The sequence below is a fragment of the Meles meles genome, chromosome 3 (assembly GCF_922984935.1).
Source record: "Meles meles chromosome 3, mMelMel3.1 paternal haplotype, whole genome shotgun sequence".
Lineage (NCBI taxonomy): Eukaryota > Metazoa > Chordata > Mammalia > Carnivora > Mustelidae > Meles > Meles meles.
Genome location: NC_060068.1, coordinates 117,184,039 through 117,199,960, shown reverse-complemented (window position 1 = coordinate 117,199,960; position 15,922 = coordinate 117,184,039). Strand labels below are relative to the sequence as shown.

At 43.7% G+C, this 15,922-nt stretch overlaps 1 protein-coding gene across 3 annotated transcripts in view; it reads left to right on the top strand.

Moving 5' to 3' along the window:
* Nucleotides 1-15,922, top strand: part of MEGF10 (multiple EGF like domains 10) — a 212,602-nt gene that overhangs the window by 182,796 nt on the left and 13,884 nt on the right. For all 3 annotated transcript variants that reach the window (XM_046000699.1, XM_046000698.1, XM_046000697.1), the window contains 4 exons: nt 1,322-1,450; nt 4,092-4,220; nt 12,882-13,010; nt 15,160-15,396. In XM_046000699.1, coding sequence (XP_045856655.1) covers nt 1,322-1,450; nt 4,092-4,220; nt 12,882-13,010; nt 15,160-15,396 — 624 coding nt within the window. The remainder of the gene's footprint in view (nt 1-1,321; nt 1,451-4,091; nt 4,221-12,881; nt 13,011-15,159; nt 15,397-15,922) is intronic.

The following is a 15,922-nucleotide window of genomic DNA, read 5'->3' as shown; positions in this document are numbered from 1 at the left end:
ATTTAAATTCTAGATGGTCCTCCTTTTTTCCCCCTCCAGTTTTATTGAGAAGTAATTGACATATATCACTGAATAAGCTTAAGGCATACAGCTTGATGGTTTGTTGTGTACATATCGTGAAATGATCACCACAGTGGCCTCAGCTAACATCCATTGTCTCATGTAGATCCAATGGTGGTCCTCATTTTTTTTTTTAAAGATTTTTATTTACTTATTTGACAGAGAGAGAGAGATCACAAGCAGGCAGAGAGGCAGGCAGAGAGAGGGGGAGAAGCAGGCTTCCTGCCGAGCAGAGAGCCCGACATGGGGCTCAATCCCAGGACCCTGGGATCATGACCTGAGCCGAAGGCAGAAGCTTTAACCCACTGAGCCACCCAGGCGCCCCGTAATGGTGGTCCTCATTTTAAGCAGTTTATTTTCTTGAAGCATTAGTATAAACAAAAAGGGGTTTTGTGGGCTTTGTTTGTTTTTGGTAAGTCAAATCATTTTACCCCATATGTTATACAATTTCACAGACACTTTATCTGAAGTTCTTACTGCTCTTCATTGGTCGGTGACCCCCAATGATTCTGTTTTATTATTTCTGCATCATCCAATGAAGAGTTTTTATGAATAAACCGGTGCTTACATATAATTGAAACCTTAAACTGTACAGTTTAAAAACAAATCTCTCACTAGAGAGAGTAGAGGGGTGAGTTCATGACTCATGTGACAGTGGGTCCCTTAGTTTCTCTCAAGTCCCATCATTAGCCCATCTGACCTCTGCTTAAATGTCCTCTTCTCAGAGAAGCCTTCCCTGAAGGAGTAGCTCTGGCCATTCTTCCCTCGTTACCCCATTTTATTTTTTTTCTCATAGAACTTGCTGCCACTGTTTTCTCTGTTGACTGGCTGGCTGGTTGGTTGGTTAGCTGGTTCGTTGGCCTGCCTGCCTCCCCTACTAAAACATAAGGTTTCAGAGGGTGTTCTGGGTCTTCCCTTATCCTCTGCTATCTCTTCTGTGTCTAGAACAGTGCTGGGCGCATAAGAGCCCAATATGCATGTATTTGTTAAGGAATAAAATCTGTGCCCTCAAGATGATTGTTGCTCTGCCCACCTTACTGTGCAGGCAGCCCACAAATACAGTGTCCATTGGGACGGTTGCTGTTGCGGTCAGCATTGCCCTCCGGGCATCAGGCGGATCCGGAGCAGCATGCTTGCTGAGTCCTGATGCACACTGCTAACGTCTCACATGCTAGGAGATGGGGTGGGAGGATGGCGCTCTCTCTGCTGGGTGCTGACCCCCAGGCTCTAACGGAACTCTCCATGCGTGCTGTGGTTTCAGCTTGTCCACCTGCGCACTGGGGCCCAAACTGCATCCACACATGCAACTGCCACAACGGGGCCTTCTGCAGCGCCTACGATGGTGAATGTAAATGCACGCCTGGCTGGACGGGTCTCTACTGCACCCAGAGTAAGCAACCGGCCTTCTGAGGCTCTTGGGGGTGGGGGTGGGGGAGCCACACCCAAGGAGGATGCCAGCTCGCCCTCCATGCACCTGAGCTGAGCTCAGCTGGGACTTCTGGAGTTGGAGGGTCTTACCCTGATGACTGCTAGATGTTTAAATGTTTCTGTGTGTTTAGATGCTGTCAAGGTCCAGGTCTTCTCTGCGTGTTGTGTCAGGATGAAGCATTGCTGGATGTGGCTGTGTGTGGCTCCTTTCCCAACTCTCCTTCAACCAGACCCTGTTTATAGGCACCCAGCTCCCTATCGTTTGTACATACATGTTCATGTCTGTGCATATACATGTATATGTGTATGCACACACATCTACTGTTTTTACCATGTGATCCTTTATTTATTTATTTATTTATTATTTATTATTTTATTTTTCTTATTTATTTGACAGAGAGAGACACAGCGAGAGAGGGAACACAAGCAGGGGAAGTGGGAAGGGAGAAGCAGGCTTCCCACTGAGCAGGGAGCCAGATGCAGGGCTTGATCCCAGGACCCTGGGATCATGGCCTGAGCTGAAGGCAGACACTTAACGACTGAGCCACCCAGGTGCCAAGCATGTGATTCCTTTTATATGAAGATCAAAAACAAATCGATCTGTCAATTGATCAGGAAGGTGCATGGAGAGTGATGAAAATGTTCTATATGATTCTTCACATTGGGATAGTGGTTCCATGAATGTATACCCTGTCATGTATTCCAACAGCACAAAGGTTAGGGTAAGTGACAGTGACTAGAAGGCAGTGAAGATGACAAGCCTCCCTTCCTAACCTAACACGTGCTCTTGGAGAAGGTTGCCTTGAGTGAGTTTCGGAATCACCGGGGGGCTCAATACGCAGACAGCTGGCCCTGCTCCCAGAGTGCCTGAGTCACCGGGGCGGGGGTGGAACCTGAGAATTCACATTTCTGACAACTTTCCACATGGTGCCACCAGGCTGCTCTAAGAGCCACTAGTTCTTTTTTCCATTTTATATCCCATAGTGTCCTAATTGTTTCTTCTTGTATGAGGTTTTTGCCCTCATAGCCTGTACTGTGCAAAGCACTCCACAGCTCAGCACTGTCGGGGGAAAAAAGACTCTTCTCTGCCCTCTTGCCTTCAAATGAATGAAGGAAACAAGACAGGAAAGCACATATTATGGTTATTATTAATAAAAATGTATAGTTTATTCTTTTAAAACATTTTTAATAATAAAAGAATTTTAAGTTGCAGAAATGAGCTGAGAAGGAAAGATGGGTCCGAAATTAGGCATTTCTTGTTGAATACTAATTAGGGGATATAATTAGTGAAGAGGCCGAAAAAGTGTTTTGGAACTTTATGGGAGTGGGTGTAGACCTTGAGCCATGATTCGAAAGGAAGAGCTGGCAAGGAGAGAGCTTATCTTGAGCATAGTCTGCCAAGATTGTATGCAGAAAGGGTTTCAAGCTTGTTAGGGAGAAGTGCTTATAAGTTATTATTTATCGTTCCAAAATCTGGGTCTACCTCAATCAGAGGAGCTTTTTAAGTGGACGTAGCAGAAGATGGTGGGCAGAACGCAGGGTCTGGAGCCAGTCTTGCCTGCGTTTGTATCACGGCCCGGCCAGCATGCTGCTTGCTGGCTCTGTGACTGAGGGGACCTTCGGGGCTTAGTTCCCATTTGTAGGTTTATAGGTGGGACTACCGTAAAGATTCAGTGAGCGGACACATGGAAAACAGCAGCTGGCACAGAATAGGTGCTGAATAAAAACGTGGCAGTGATCGTTGTCCCTGCAAGCTGACCTCTGTGCTGTGCCTCTGTTTCCTGAGAGCTGAACTTTCATTAAAACCTCTCTTGAGAAAAAGGGAAAGTAAAAATCCCGTGTGGTACTTAGAAATGACCCTAGACGCAGGCTGTATTGAAGCTTGCCAGGGATCCCTGAAACCCCCCTGCGTGTCAGCTGCTGGCCTGTGACAGCCTGCAGGGCCAGCGCCTATCCTTAGTCCAAAGGCCCTGCAGGCTTTGTGTCTTGCAAATCATGCACCAATGGAAAGTTTGTTGCTTTTTTACAAAGTGCCTACGAAGGCACTATGAAACCCCTATGAAGGGTAGGGGTTTAGTTTTGTTTTGTAAGTTTAGCATTCTACATACACCTCTGATGAAGGAGCTAGTATTGTCTAAGTTAGTGACAGATACAGGGGACAGAGCTACAGCAGACTTAGAGACTCTGTACTATTAACTAAAAGCATATGTGTGATTTTCATATAAATTATTCATTTTAGTCCATGGCACTTGAGTCTGGGAGTCTAGTAGCTGAGGGAAGGAATACAAGGAAAGGCCCCCATACCTCCATGGGGTTGAAAGCATGCTTTCCTAGAAGACACTCGTCTCTGGGAGCACCAGTAAGGGTTAAACTGTCAGGTGTGGATCTGTTCTGCTTCCCGCTCATGAATTATGACCTCCTTGCAGGAGCATCCTGGGACTTCACAGAAGCCTTTGTGACAAGCTGAGATCTGTGTTATTGTCTTTATTCACTCTCCAGTGGCTCCGCATCCTTCAGGTTTAAACACAAACAGGTGGAAGCAAGAGCATCTTTCTGGTTCCCTCAGCAGCCTCCTGACTCTGCTGTCTTTCCTTCCCTCGCAGGATGTCCTCTGGGCTTCTATGGAAAGGACTGTGCATTGATATGCCAGTGTCAAAATGGCGCTGACTGTGACCACATCTCCGGGCAGTGTACGTGCCGCACTGGCTTCATGGGGAAGCACTGTGAACAGAGTGAGTATGAGAGTGTGACACATCCAGGTGGTATTTCCCCCTAGAACCAGTTGTCCTGCATGCCTAAGAATATGAAGGCAGGACCTGCAACTTTTAAGTTGTCTAAACCGATGGCTGGTCACTTCCCAGCCCAGCTGACCGTTCCCCTCCCAGAGACCTGGCCACCTGGGGTTCCTTGCTGACTGTCTTTTCCTTCAGACTTCTTCTGGGTAAGTAATCAGTGCTCTGGGTGGAGGGGGTGCGGCTCCAAGGATGAAGACAGAATTCAAGTTTTCCATCTGTTCACCCTGGCTCTCACTCTCACTGTCCTGCTTATTTTTGGAACGATGCTGCTCAGAACTTTACGAGCCAGTCAGGTTTTCTTCATGGCAGACACAGAGCCTGGGTCGCACCCTGGATGAGAGTGCGTTCTCTGGGGCCAGGCTGAGAGCACAGGAGGGAGGTGGGCTCCCAGTCCCACTGGGGGTGTAGAACCAGGTCCATGCAAACGTTGGCCCCCCCTTCTGATAGCCTTCTCTACATGGTATTTTTATACTGTTTCCCCCAGCAACTTCTCATCTTAGTCTTTCCGACCTTCAAGACAATAGATTGCCTTAAAACTTCTTGTTGTAAAGACTCCCACTCCAGAAGAACATGCTCTGTTGCAATTACACATCCTCGTCTTGCCATTTCTTCCCCTACAGCTGTGCATCTGTAGGGTTATAAGAAAATTAGTGTTAGACTGAGTATTTCAAAGTAGTCTATTGTTCCTTTCCTCTGACTTTCACTCGATATTTTGAATGGATAAATAGGGTCTTAGAGCTGTATGGGGCTCACCCTTGTGTCATAGATGGCAGGAAAGGGGGCAGGACCTTTGTGGCTTATCAGAGGAGGCATTCCTGGGAAGGATGCATCAAAGATTACATGGCTGTAGGAGCAGTGTGGCCTGGAAAGGTGGATCAGCATAGCAGGTCTTTGGCAATAAACGATCACCCTCTCTCCACTCCAGCAGCATCTCACAACACCCCTGGACGGCAAGGTTGTCTTGGTCTGGTGTGCTGAACCCTAGGAATATTTTTGCATATTTTCCTATCTAGTACATAGCAGGAGTGACCTCTGGAATCAGCCTGGACAGAAATGGCCCAATTTGAGTTTTTTACTGGTATTCATCTCATCCTGAAACCCATACTGAGTCACACAGTTGCCTGCATACCCCTTGTGTATGTAAATATTGTGCATCTGTGTGTATAAATGTCTAAGCGTATGTGCACATACATATACGCACAGAAACCAGAAGAGGCTCTAAACTGACTTTCCCTTGGAAGCCAGACTGGTTATGGTCTTATTTTTAAAAAGCTGCTTAAGTCCCTCTGTGATTACTTAGAACATCCAATCAGAATGTTCCTATTTTTGGAGACCCCTCCTGATGCTCATTTGTAAACAGAAACACTGTGTTTGACTGAGAACTCCAATAATAATAGCACATTGCCCCCTGCTGCCCACTTTGCAGAAAACATTCGTATTTGGGGATGATTTTTAAATTTGACATGCTTATACTCTTTTTTTTTTTCCATTTTATTTATTTTTTCAGCGTAACAGTATTCATTCTTTTTGCACAACACCCAGTGCTCCATGCAAAACGTGCCCTCCCCATTACCCACCACCTGTTCCCCCAACCTCCCACCCCTGACCCTTCAAAACCCTCAGGTTGTTTTTCAGAGTCCATAGTCTCTTATGGTTCGCCTCCCCTCCCCAATGTCCATAGCCCGCTCCCCCTCTCCCAATCCCACCTCCCTCCAGCAACCCCCAGTTTCTTTTGTGAGATTAAGAGTCATTTATGGTTTGTCTCCCTCCCAATCCCATCTTGTTTCATTTATTCTTCTCCTATCCCCCTACCCCCCCCCCCCCATGTTGCTTCTCCATGTCCTCATATCAGGGAGATCATATGATAGTTGTCTTTCTCCGATTGACTTATTTCACTAAGCATGATACGCTCTAGTTCCATCCACGTCGTCGCAAATGGCAAGATTTCATTTCTTTTGATGGCTGCATAGTATTCCATTGTGTATATATACCACATCTTCTTTATCCATTCATCTGTTGATGGACATCTAGGTTCTTTCCATAGTCTGGCTATTGTAGACATTGCTGCTATAAACATTCGGGTACACGTGCCCCTTCGGATCACTATGTTTGTATCTTTAGGGTAAATACCCAGTAGTGCAATTGCTGGGTCATAGGGTAATTCTATTTTCAACATTTTGAGGAACCTCCATGCTGTTTTCCAGAGTGGTTGCACCAGCTTGCATTCCCACCAACAGTGGAGGAGGGTTCCCCTTTCTCCACATCCTCGCCAGCATCTGTCATTTCCTGACTTGTTAATTTTAGCCATTCTGACTGGTGTGAGGTGATATCTCATTGTGGTTTTGATTTGTATTTCCCTGATGCCGAGTGACGTGGAGCACTTTTTCATGTGTCTGTTGGCCATCTGGATGTCTTCTTTGCAGAAATGTCTGTTCATGTCCTCTGCCCATTTCTTGATTGGATTGTTTGTTCTTTGGGTGTTGAGTTTGCTAAGTTCCTTATAGATTTTGGATACTAGCCCTTTATCTGATATGTCGTTTGCAAATATCTTCTCCCATTCTGTCAGTTGTCTTTTGGTTTTGTTAACTGTTTCCTTTGCTGTGCAAAAGCTTTTGATCTTGATGAAATCCCAATAGTTCATTTTTGCCCTTGCTTCCCTTGCCTTTGCCGTTGTTCCTAGGAAGATGTTGCTACGGCTGAGGTCGAAGAGGTTGCTGCCTGCATTCTCCTCAAGGATTTTGATGGATTCCTTTCTCACATTGAGGTTCTTCATCCATTTGGAGTCTATTTTCGTGTGTGGTGTAAGGAAGTGGTCCAATTTCATTTTTCTGCATGTGGCTGTCCAATTTTCCCAGCACCATTTATTGAAGAGGCTGTCTTTTTTCCATTGGACATTCTTTCCTGCTTTGTCGAAGATTAGTTGACCATAGAGTTGAGGGTCGATTTCTGGGCTCTCTATTCTGTTCCACTGATCTATGTGTCTGTTTTTGTGCCAGTACCATGCTGTCTTGATGATGACAGCTTTGTAATAGAGCTTGAAGTCCGGAATTGTGATGCCACCAACTTTGGCTTTGTTCTTCAATATTCCTTTGGCTATTCGAGGTCTTTTCTGGTTCCATATAAATTTTAGGATTATTTGTTCCATTTCTTTGAAAAAAATGGATGGTATTTTGAAAGGGATTGCATTAAATGTGTAGATTGCTTTAGGTAGCATAGACATTTTCACAATATTTATTCTTCCAATCCAGGAGCATGGAACATTTTTCCATTTCTTTGTGTCTTCCTCAATTTCTTTCATGAGTACTTTATAATTTTCTGTGTATAGATTCTTAGTCTCTTTGGTTAGGTTTATTCCTAGGTATCTTATAGTTTTGGGTACAATTGTAAATGGGATTGACTCCTTAATTTCTCTTTCTTCAGTCTTGTTGTTGGTGTACAGAAATGCAACTGATTTCTGTGCATTGATTTTATATCCTGACACTTTACTGAATTCCTGTACAAGTTCTAGCAGTTTTGGAGTGGAGTCTTTTGGGTTTTCCACATATAGTATCATATCATCTGTGAAGAGTGATAGTTTGACTTCTTCTTTACCAATTTGGATGCCTTTAATTTCTTTTTGTTGTCTGATTGCTGAGGCTAGGACTTCTAGTACTATGTTGAATAGCAGTGGTGATAATGGACATCCCTGCCGTGTTCCTGACCTTAACGGAAAAGCTTTCAGTTTTTCTCCATTGAGAATGATATTTGCGGTGGGTTTTTCATAGATGGCTTTGATAATATTGAGGTATGTGCCCTCTATCCCCACACTTTGAAGAGTTTTGATCAGGAAGGGATGCTGTACTTTGTCAAATGCTTTTTCAGCATCTATTGAGAGTATCATATGGTTCTTGTTCTTTCTTTTATTAATGTGTTCTATCACATTGATTGATTTGCGGATGTTGAACCAACCCTGCAGCCCTGGAATAAATCCCACTTGATCGTGGTGAATAATCCTTTTAATGTACTGTTGAATCCTATTGGCTAGTATTTTGGCGAGAATTTTTGCGTCTGTGTTCATCAAGGATATTGGTCTGTAGTTCTCTTTTTTGGTGGGATCCTTGTCTGGTTTTGGGATCAAGGTGATGCTGGCCTCATAAAATGAGTTTGGAAGTTTTCCTTCCATTTCTATTTTTTGGAACAGTTTCAGGAGAATAGGAATTAGTTCTTCTTTAAATGTTTGGTAGAATTCCCCTGGGAAGCCGTCTGGCCCTGGGCTTTTGTTTGTTTGGAGATTTTTGATGACTGTTTCAATCTCCTTACTGGTTATGGGCCTGTTCAGGTTTTCTATTTCTTCCTGGTTCAGTTGTGGTAGTTTATATGTCTCTAGGAATGCATCCATTTCTTCCAGATTGTCCAATTTGTTGGCGTAGAGTTGCTCATAGTATGTTCTTATAATTCTCTGTATTTCTTTGGTGTTAGTTGTGATCTCTCCTCTTTCATTCATGATTTTATTTATTTGGGTCCTTTCTCTTTTCTTTTTGACGAGTCTGGCCAGGGGTTTATCAATCTTATTGATTCTTTCAAAGAACCAGCTCCTAGTTTCATTGATTTTTTCTATTGTTTTTTTGGTTTCTATTTCATTGATTTCTGCTCTGATCTTTATGATTTCTCTTCTCCTGCTGGGTTTAGGGTTTCTTTCTTGTTCTTTCTCCAGCTCCTTTACGTGTAGGGTTAGGTTGTGTACTTGAGACCTTTCTTGTTTCTTGAGAAAGGCTTGTACCGCTATATATTTTCCTCTCAGGACTGCCTTTGCTGTGTCCCACAGATTTTGAACTGTTGTGTTTTCATTATCATTTGTTTCCATGAATTTTTTCAATTCTTCTTTAATTTCCTGGTTGACCCATTCATTCTTTAGAAGGATGCTGTTTAGTCTCCATGTATTTGGGTTCTTTCCAGCTTTCCTCTTGTGATTGAGTTCTAGCTTCAGAGCATTGTGGTCTGAAAATATGCAGGGAATAATCCTAATCTTTTGATACCGGTTGAGACCTGATTTGTGACCCAGGATGTGATCTATTCTGGAGAAGGTTCCATGTGCACTAGAGAAGAATGTGTATTCTGTTGCTTTGGGATGAAATGTTCTGAATATATCTGTGATGTCCATCTGGTCCAGTGTGTCATTTAAGGCCTTTATTTCCTTGTTGATCTTTTGCTTGGATGATCTGTCCATTTCAGTGAGGGGAGTGTTAAAGTCCCTACTATTATTGTATTATTATTGATGTGTTTCTTTGATTTTGTTATTAATTGGTTGATATAGTTGGCTGCTCCCACGTTAGGGGCATAGATATTTAAAATTGTTAGATCTTCTTGTTGGGCAGACCCTTTGAGTAGGATATAGTGTCCTTCCTCATCTCTTATTATAGTCTTTGGCTTAAAATCTAATTGATCTGATATAAGGATTGCCACCCCAGCTTTCTTCTGATGCCCATTAGCATGGTAAATTGTTTTCCACCCCCTCACTTTAAATCTGGAGGTGTCTTCGCGTCTAAAATGAGTTTCTTGTAGGCAACATACTGATGGGTTTTGTTTTTTTATCCATTCTGATACCCTGTGTCTTTTGATTGGGGCATTTAGCCCATTAACATTCAGGGTAACTATTGAGAGATATGAATTTAGTGCCATTATTAGCCTGTAAGGTGACTGTTACTGTATATTGTCTCTGTACCTTTCTGATCTATTACTTTTAGTCTCTCTCTTTGCTTAGAGGACCCCTTTCAATATTTCCTGTAGAGCTGGTTTGGTGTTTGCAAATTCTTTCAGTTTTTGTTTGTCCTGGAAGCTTTTGATCTCTCCTTCTATTTTCAATGATAGCCTAGCTGGATAGAGTATTCTTGGCTGCATGTTTTTCTCGTTGAGTGCTCTGAATATATCATGCCAGCTCTTTCTGGCCTGCCAGGTCTCTGTGGATAAGTCTGCCGCCAATCTAATATTTTTACCATTGTATGTTACAGACTTCTTTTCTCGGGCTGCTTTCAGGATTTTCTCTTTGTCACTAAGACTTGTAAATTTTACTATTAGGTGACGGGGTGTGGACCTATTCTTGTTGACTTTGAGGGGGGTTCTCTGCATCTCCTGAATTTTGATGCTTGTTCCCTTTGCCATATTAGGGAAATTCTCTCCAATGATTCTCTCCAATAGACCTTCTGCTCCCCTCTCTGTTTCTTCTTCTTCTGGAATCCCAATTATTCTAATGTTGTTTCGTCTTATGGTGTCACTTATCTCTCGAATTCTCCCCTCATGGTCCAGTAGCTGTTTGTCCCTCTTTTGCTCGGCTTCCTTATTCTCTGTCATTTGGTCTTCTATATCACTAATTCTTTCTTCTGCCTCATTTATCCTAGCAGTGAGAGCCTCCATTTTTGATTGCACCTCATTAATAGCTTTTTTGATTTCAACTTGGTTAGATTTTAGTTCTTTAATTTCTCCAGAAAGGGCTTTAATATCTCCAGAGAGGGTTTCTCTAATATCTTCCATGCCTTTTTCGAGCCCGGCTAGTATGTTCAGAATTGTCATTCTGAACTCTTGATCTGACATATTACCCATGTCTGTGTTGATTAGGTCCCTAGCCTTCGGTACTGTCTCTTGTTCTTTTGTTTGTGGTGATTTTTTCCGCCTTGTCATTTTGTCCAGATAAGAGGATATGAAGGAGCAAATAAACTACTAAAAGGGTGGCAAAGACCCCGGAAAAATGCACTGTAACCAAATCAGAAGAGACCCCAAATTGTGGGGGGGAGAACGGGGATAAAAACAGGTTCTGAAAAAAAAAAAAAAAGAAAAAAAAAAGAAAAAAGAAAAAAATTTTAAAAATAAAACAAATAAAAAAATATAAAAAAGAAAGAAAAAATATATATATTTAGATGAACTAGTCAAAAAATGTTAAAAAAAGAAAAGGGTAAAAGTTTTAAAAAATTCAGCAGAAGAAGAAAAAAGAAAAAAGAAAAAAAATTGAAAAAAGAAAAAAAAAATTGAAAAAAGAAAAAAAAATTGAAGTAGCCGCAAGACTAAAGAATCATGGGGAGAAAGCCATGAGTTCCGTGCTTTGCTTTCTCCTCCTCTGGAATTGCTCTGCTGTCTTAGGAATTGAATCTGCTTTCTCCTTGATAGATGAACTTCGTCCTGGCTGGATATTTTGTTGATCTTCTGGGGGAGGGGCCTGTTGTAGTGACTCTCAAGTGTCTTTGCCCGAGGCGGGATTGCACCGCCCTTACCGGCGGCCGGACTAAGTAATCGGCTCGGGTTCGCTTTTGGGAGCTTCTGTTCCCTGAACGCTTTCCGTAGAGTTCCAGAACACGGGAATGAAAATGGTGGCCTCCCAGTCTCCGGCCCGGAGGAGCCGAGAGCCTGGGGCCCCACTCCTCAGTGCGCCCCCAGAGGACAGCACCCAATCACTCCCGTATCCCCAGCCTCCAGCCGCGCTCCGAGCTCACCCAGCCTGCGACCAGTTCAAGGTAACCCCGAGCTGAGAGTTCAGTCCTCGGCTCTGTCTCTGCAGCCGGCTTCTCCGTTCTAATACCTGCGAGCTCTCCGACACTCCGACACCCCCGATCCTTCTGTGACCCTGCGGGGCCTGGGGCCACGCTGGCCCCGCGTGGGCTTCACCCTGGTTTAGCCTCTGGAGCAATGTCCCTCAGTGGAACAGACTTTTAAAAGTCCTGATTTTGTGCTCCGTTCCTCCGCCGCTTGCCGGGAGCCGGCCCCTCCCCCCGCGGTCTATCTTCCCGTCGTTTTAGATTCACTTCTCCGCCAGTCCTACCTTTCAGAAAGTGGTTGATTTTCTGTTTCTAGAGTTGCTGTTCTTCTTCTCTTCGCTCTCCCGTTGGATTTGTAGGTGTTTGCAATGTTTAGATAAGCTATCGAGCTGATCTCCTGCTACCTGATGTAGTCTCAGGCTGCTACTTCTCCGCCATCTTGACTCCTCCCCTGACATGCTTATACTCTTTTTTGAAACCTATACCCAGCTCTTATTAAAAGTGCATCCTAAAAATCTCTTCATTTTGGTCTCTCAGGCTTCAACCTGCACATCCCAATTTTGAGCCATTCTATAGTAAATGAAGTTCTTACCTAGAAATTAACAAAAATTGCCCCTCCTTTGTCCCCTGCTCCCAGCTAATCCAAGTCACAATGTGCTGGTAGGAGGATTGCTGAGCCTTCAGTAAACTGCTCATGTTCTCAAGGATTCAGCTCTGGTTTATACTCTTCAGTCTTCTGTCCCACCATTTTGCCCAGTGGGGTCAGCTCAGATTGCCCTGGCAGATGTCTTCATCAGTTCCGTTGGGTTCTACAGAGTGTCTACTTACCCATAAGAGAAGTGGGTGCATAAATGCTGAAGGAGTCAGGAGCTGTGGCGAGGAGCTCAGTCTCTGGCCCCGCGCAGCCTGGCCTGTGAGTCCCCCCATGAGTCAGAGAATTCCTGTCAGCTCTAGGACTCCCTGGGTAGTTCTACCTGCACAAGGATCCCCTGGAAGTTCTGCCCTCTAGACACATGGGATCATGTAATAAGAGACAGCCTTTTGCCCAGATGCCCAAGGCTGGCGAGCTTACATTGGACTTCCATCTCCTTCTCAGAGTGCCCTGCAGGAACGTATGGCTATGGCTGTCGCCAGATATGTGACTGTCTGAACAACTCCACCTGTGACCACATCACTGGCACCTGTTACTGCAGCCCAGGCTGGAAGGGGGCACGATGTGATCAAGGTAAGGACACTAATGCCTTGAAATGTGTAACCACCATGTAGCCAGTGTTAAGTATTTGCACCTACGTTATCTGATGTAAATGGGCTTGGGACACTGCAAGGCACAGCTGGTTATTTACTTGCCAGATGGATGCCTTATCATTGCTGTCCTACAGGTGAGGAAACTAAAGCTCAGAGAGGCTGAGTAATTTACTCAAGGTTGCACAGCTAATATGGAGTACATAGCTATATGTAGGTCAGGGCTTAGATGCCAGGTTTGTCTGATTCCAAAGTTCATGAGCTTTCCACTGTGCCTGCAAATGTTTTCACCTTTCTTGAGGTATAACTAATCTGTGAAAAGCAACACGTGTATGCTACTATATTAGAGATAGATATACACACACACACAAAAATGTATATGACATAAAATGTACAACCTGATAAGATCTGACATATCCACCCATGAAACCCAACCACAGTAAAGATAGTGAATGCAGCCATCGCCCCCCAATATTACCTCATGCCCTTCCCTGCCACCACTGACCCCGAGGCCCCAGACAACCCCTGAACAAGTTTCTGTCACTACGGATGAGTTTGTATTGCTAGGATTTCATGTAAATAGAATCGCACCGTTCTCTCTTTTGTCTGACTTCGTTTGCTCAGCATAACCATTTTGAGACTGAACCATATGGTTGTATATATCTGTACTTCAGTTCTTTGTATTACTGAGTAGCATTCCATTACATGGGTGTATCATAATTTGTTTACTGATTCACCTGTGGGTGGACATTTGGATTGGTTCCAGTTTGGGGCTATTATAGGTAAAGTTCTTATGAACAATAGTGTATCAAGTCTTTGTATGGAGATACAGTGCCATTTGTCTTGGGTAAATCAATAGGTGTAGAACGATTGGCTCGTATGATAGGCATATGCTTAACTTTAAAAAAAAAAAAAAAACTACAGGGCCTTTGAGAAATTTCTTCTGATGGTTCTGAAGCATGGTGCCCAGAGAGCTCCTGGTTTGTGTGGCTGTCTTCAGGAGATAACACTCTCAGGGACTCTAGCGTTGTAGGTGCCCTCCCCTGAAATTGTGCACTACCTAGGCATTCCTAATTCATTTCCTTTCATTAGGTAACTTCTACATGCTCGCGATTTGTATTTGTCCTAATAATAGGAGGTTGTGTTTCACAATCACATCATTAATACACATGGCTTGTGATCACACGTCCCTGGCCTCCGTGTTCTGTGTTCTGGGGCAGGCTGTCTAATAAGGAAGTGTAACCCTCAGAATCATAAAGTTATACGGATGTTTGAGCTGGAAGCACCTGCTTTGGGGCCAGTTTCCTCCTCTAAAGTTAGATGGTAAAACTCCAGCCAAAGTGCTTAAAGAAAAATTTAGCCCCTCTGGATCAATTTTTTTTTTTTTTTTAGACACCCAGTTTCTTGACTCATGGTTCATATCTTTTCTGTCCTCAATAGGCTGAATTCAAGAAAGAATTATGTAAAACTACAGTTTAAATTTTAATAAGTAAGCTTTTAGGGCGATGTTGTCAGGTGTTAACTGGGACAGACCTTTTGGTCATGGAAAATAACTGCATAGTGCAGTATCTCCCGGGGTAAAAAGCCCGCTGAAATTAGGATAAGGCGGACTCTCATCTTGGACCAGATTTATAATGGAGTTATCCTTGCTTGGAAGGACAATTACTCTTAGAAATGCTAAGGATAGACATAAAATTAAGTTTAGGCGGTTGAGGCATGTAGAAGTTAGCCTTTCATAAGCTTACTCTTGCTTAAGAAATAAAGCATGGTAAAAAAAAAAACAAAACTAGATAAATTATTACCTCCAGTGAATTCCTAGTCTGGTCTGAGTGTCTATTTAGTGTTTATGCGAGAAGCTCCCAAATCCTACAGTGAAGTCTTTGGGTTCTGGAAATCCAGTCCCATTTTTGAGGCATAGAGCAGCCTTTTTCTGGGCACAGACCAGCCAACAACATCTGCAAATGAAGAATGTTCATTTTTCCTTCCTGCAACTTCTAAAGTTTCCAAATTAACCTTTCATGAACTGAAAATGTCCCAGCATGAGCCCACTGGGAGAAGTTTGTAAATTGAGTTCAGACGTTTGGCTGGCACCTTGTCGTCCTTACTCAGATCTTGTCTTCTCCTTTCACTAGCTGGTGTCATCATAGTTGGAAACCTGAACAGCCTAAGCAGGACCAGTACGGCTCTTCCTGCTGACTCCTACCAGATCGGGGCTATCGTGGGCATCATCATTCTTGTGCTGGTGGTGCTCTTCTTGCTGGCCTTGTTCATTGTTTATAGACAGAAGCAGAAGGGAAAGGAATCGAGCATGCCAGCAGTTACCTACACCCCTGCTCTGAGGGTCATGAATGCAGACTATGCCATTTCAGGTAAGACTGGTCCCTAGGGCCATCTTACTCCTTGAGAAGGAAGGTTTCATCCTGGTTCTTTGAAACTGGGGCATGTGGTTGGGCTCTCCGTTGTTGTTGTCCAGTAGCCTTGAGCAAATATTGTGTTTGGAAAAGATACATTGTTACGGAGGTGCCGTAGAGGTCAATGGTAGCAAAATCATCACTGTCTTCTTCCATGAGGGTTTTTAAACTGGATTCATTATGGAGTTGCTTTAGACTTTGGGAATTTCAACCGGGAGGAAGCTTTGCTGGGCACCTAAGTTTTTGTTATATGTCGGGGATTGGGAGCGGAGAGGAGGAGGCACCCATAAGTTTGGTAAGGTCATGGAGCTTATCAGGGAACAGAATCAGGTCTTCTGTCCCTGGACCTGGGCACTTAAAAGAGTGCCTTCTAACCTGTCCCCGGGCCTATACAAATCATTAATCACATGGCAACAAACTTATATAAGAAACAGTTTTGTCATATTAGCAAGAATCAAAGCTATTCTGTAAGAAAACTCTTTAA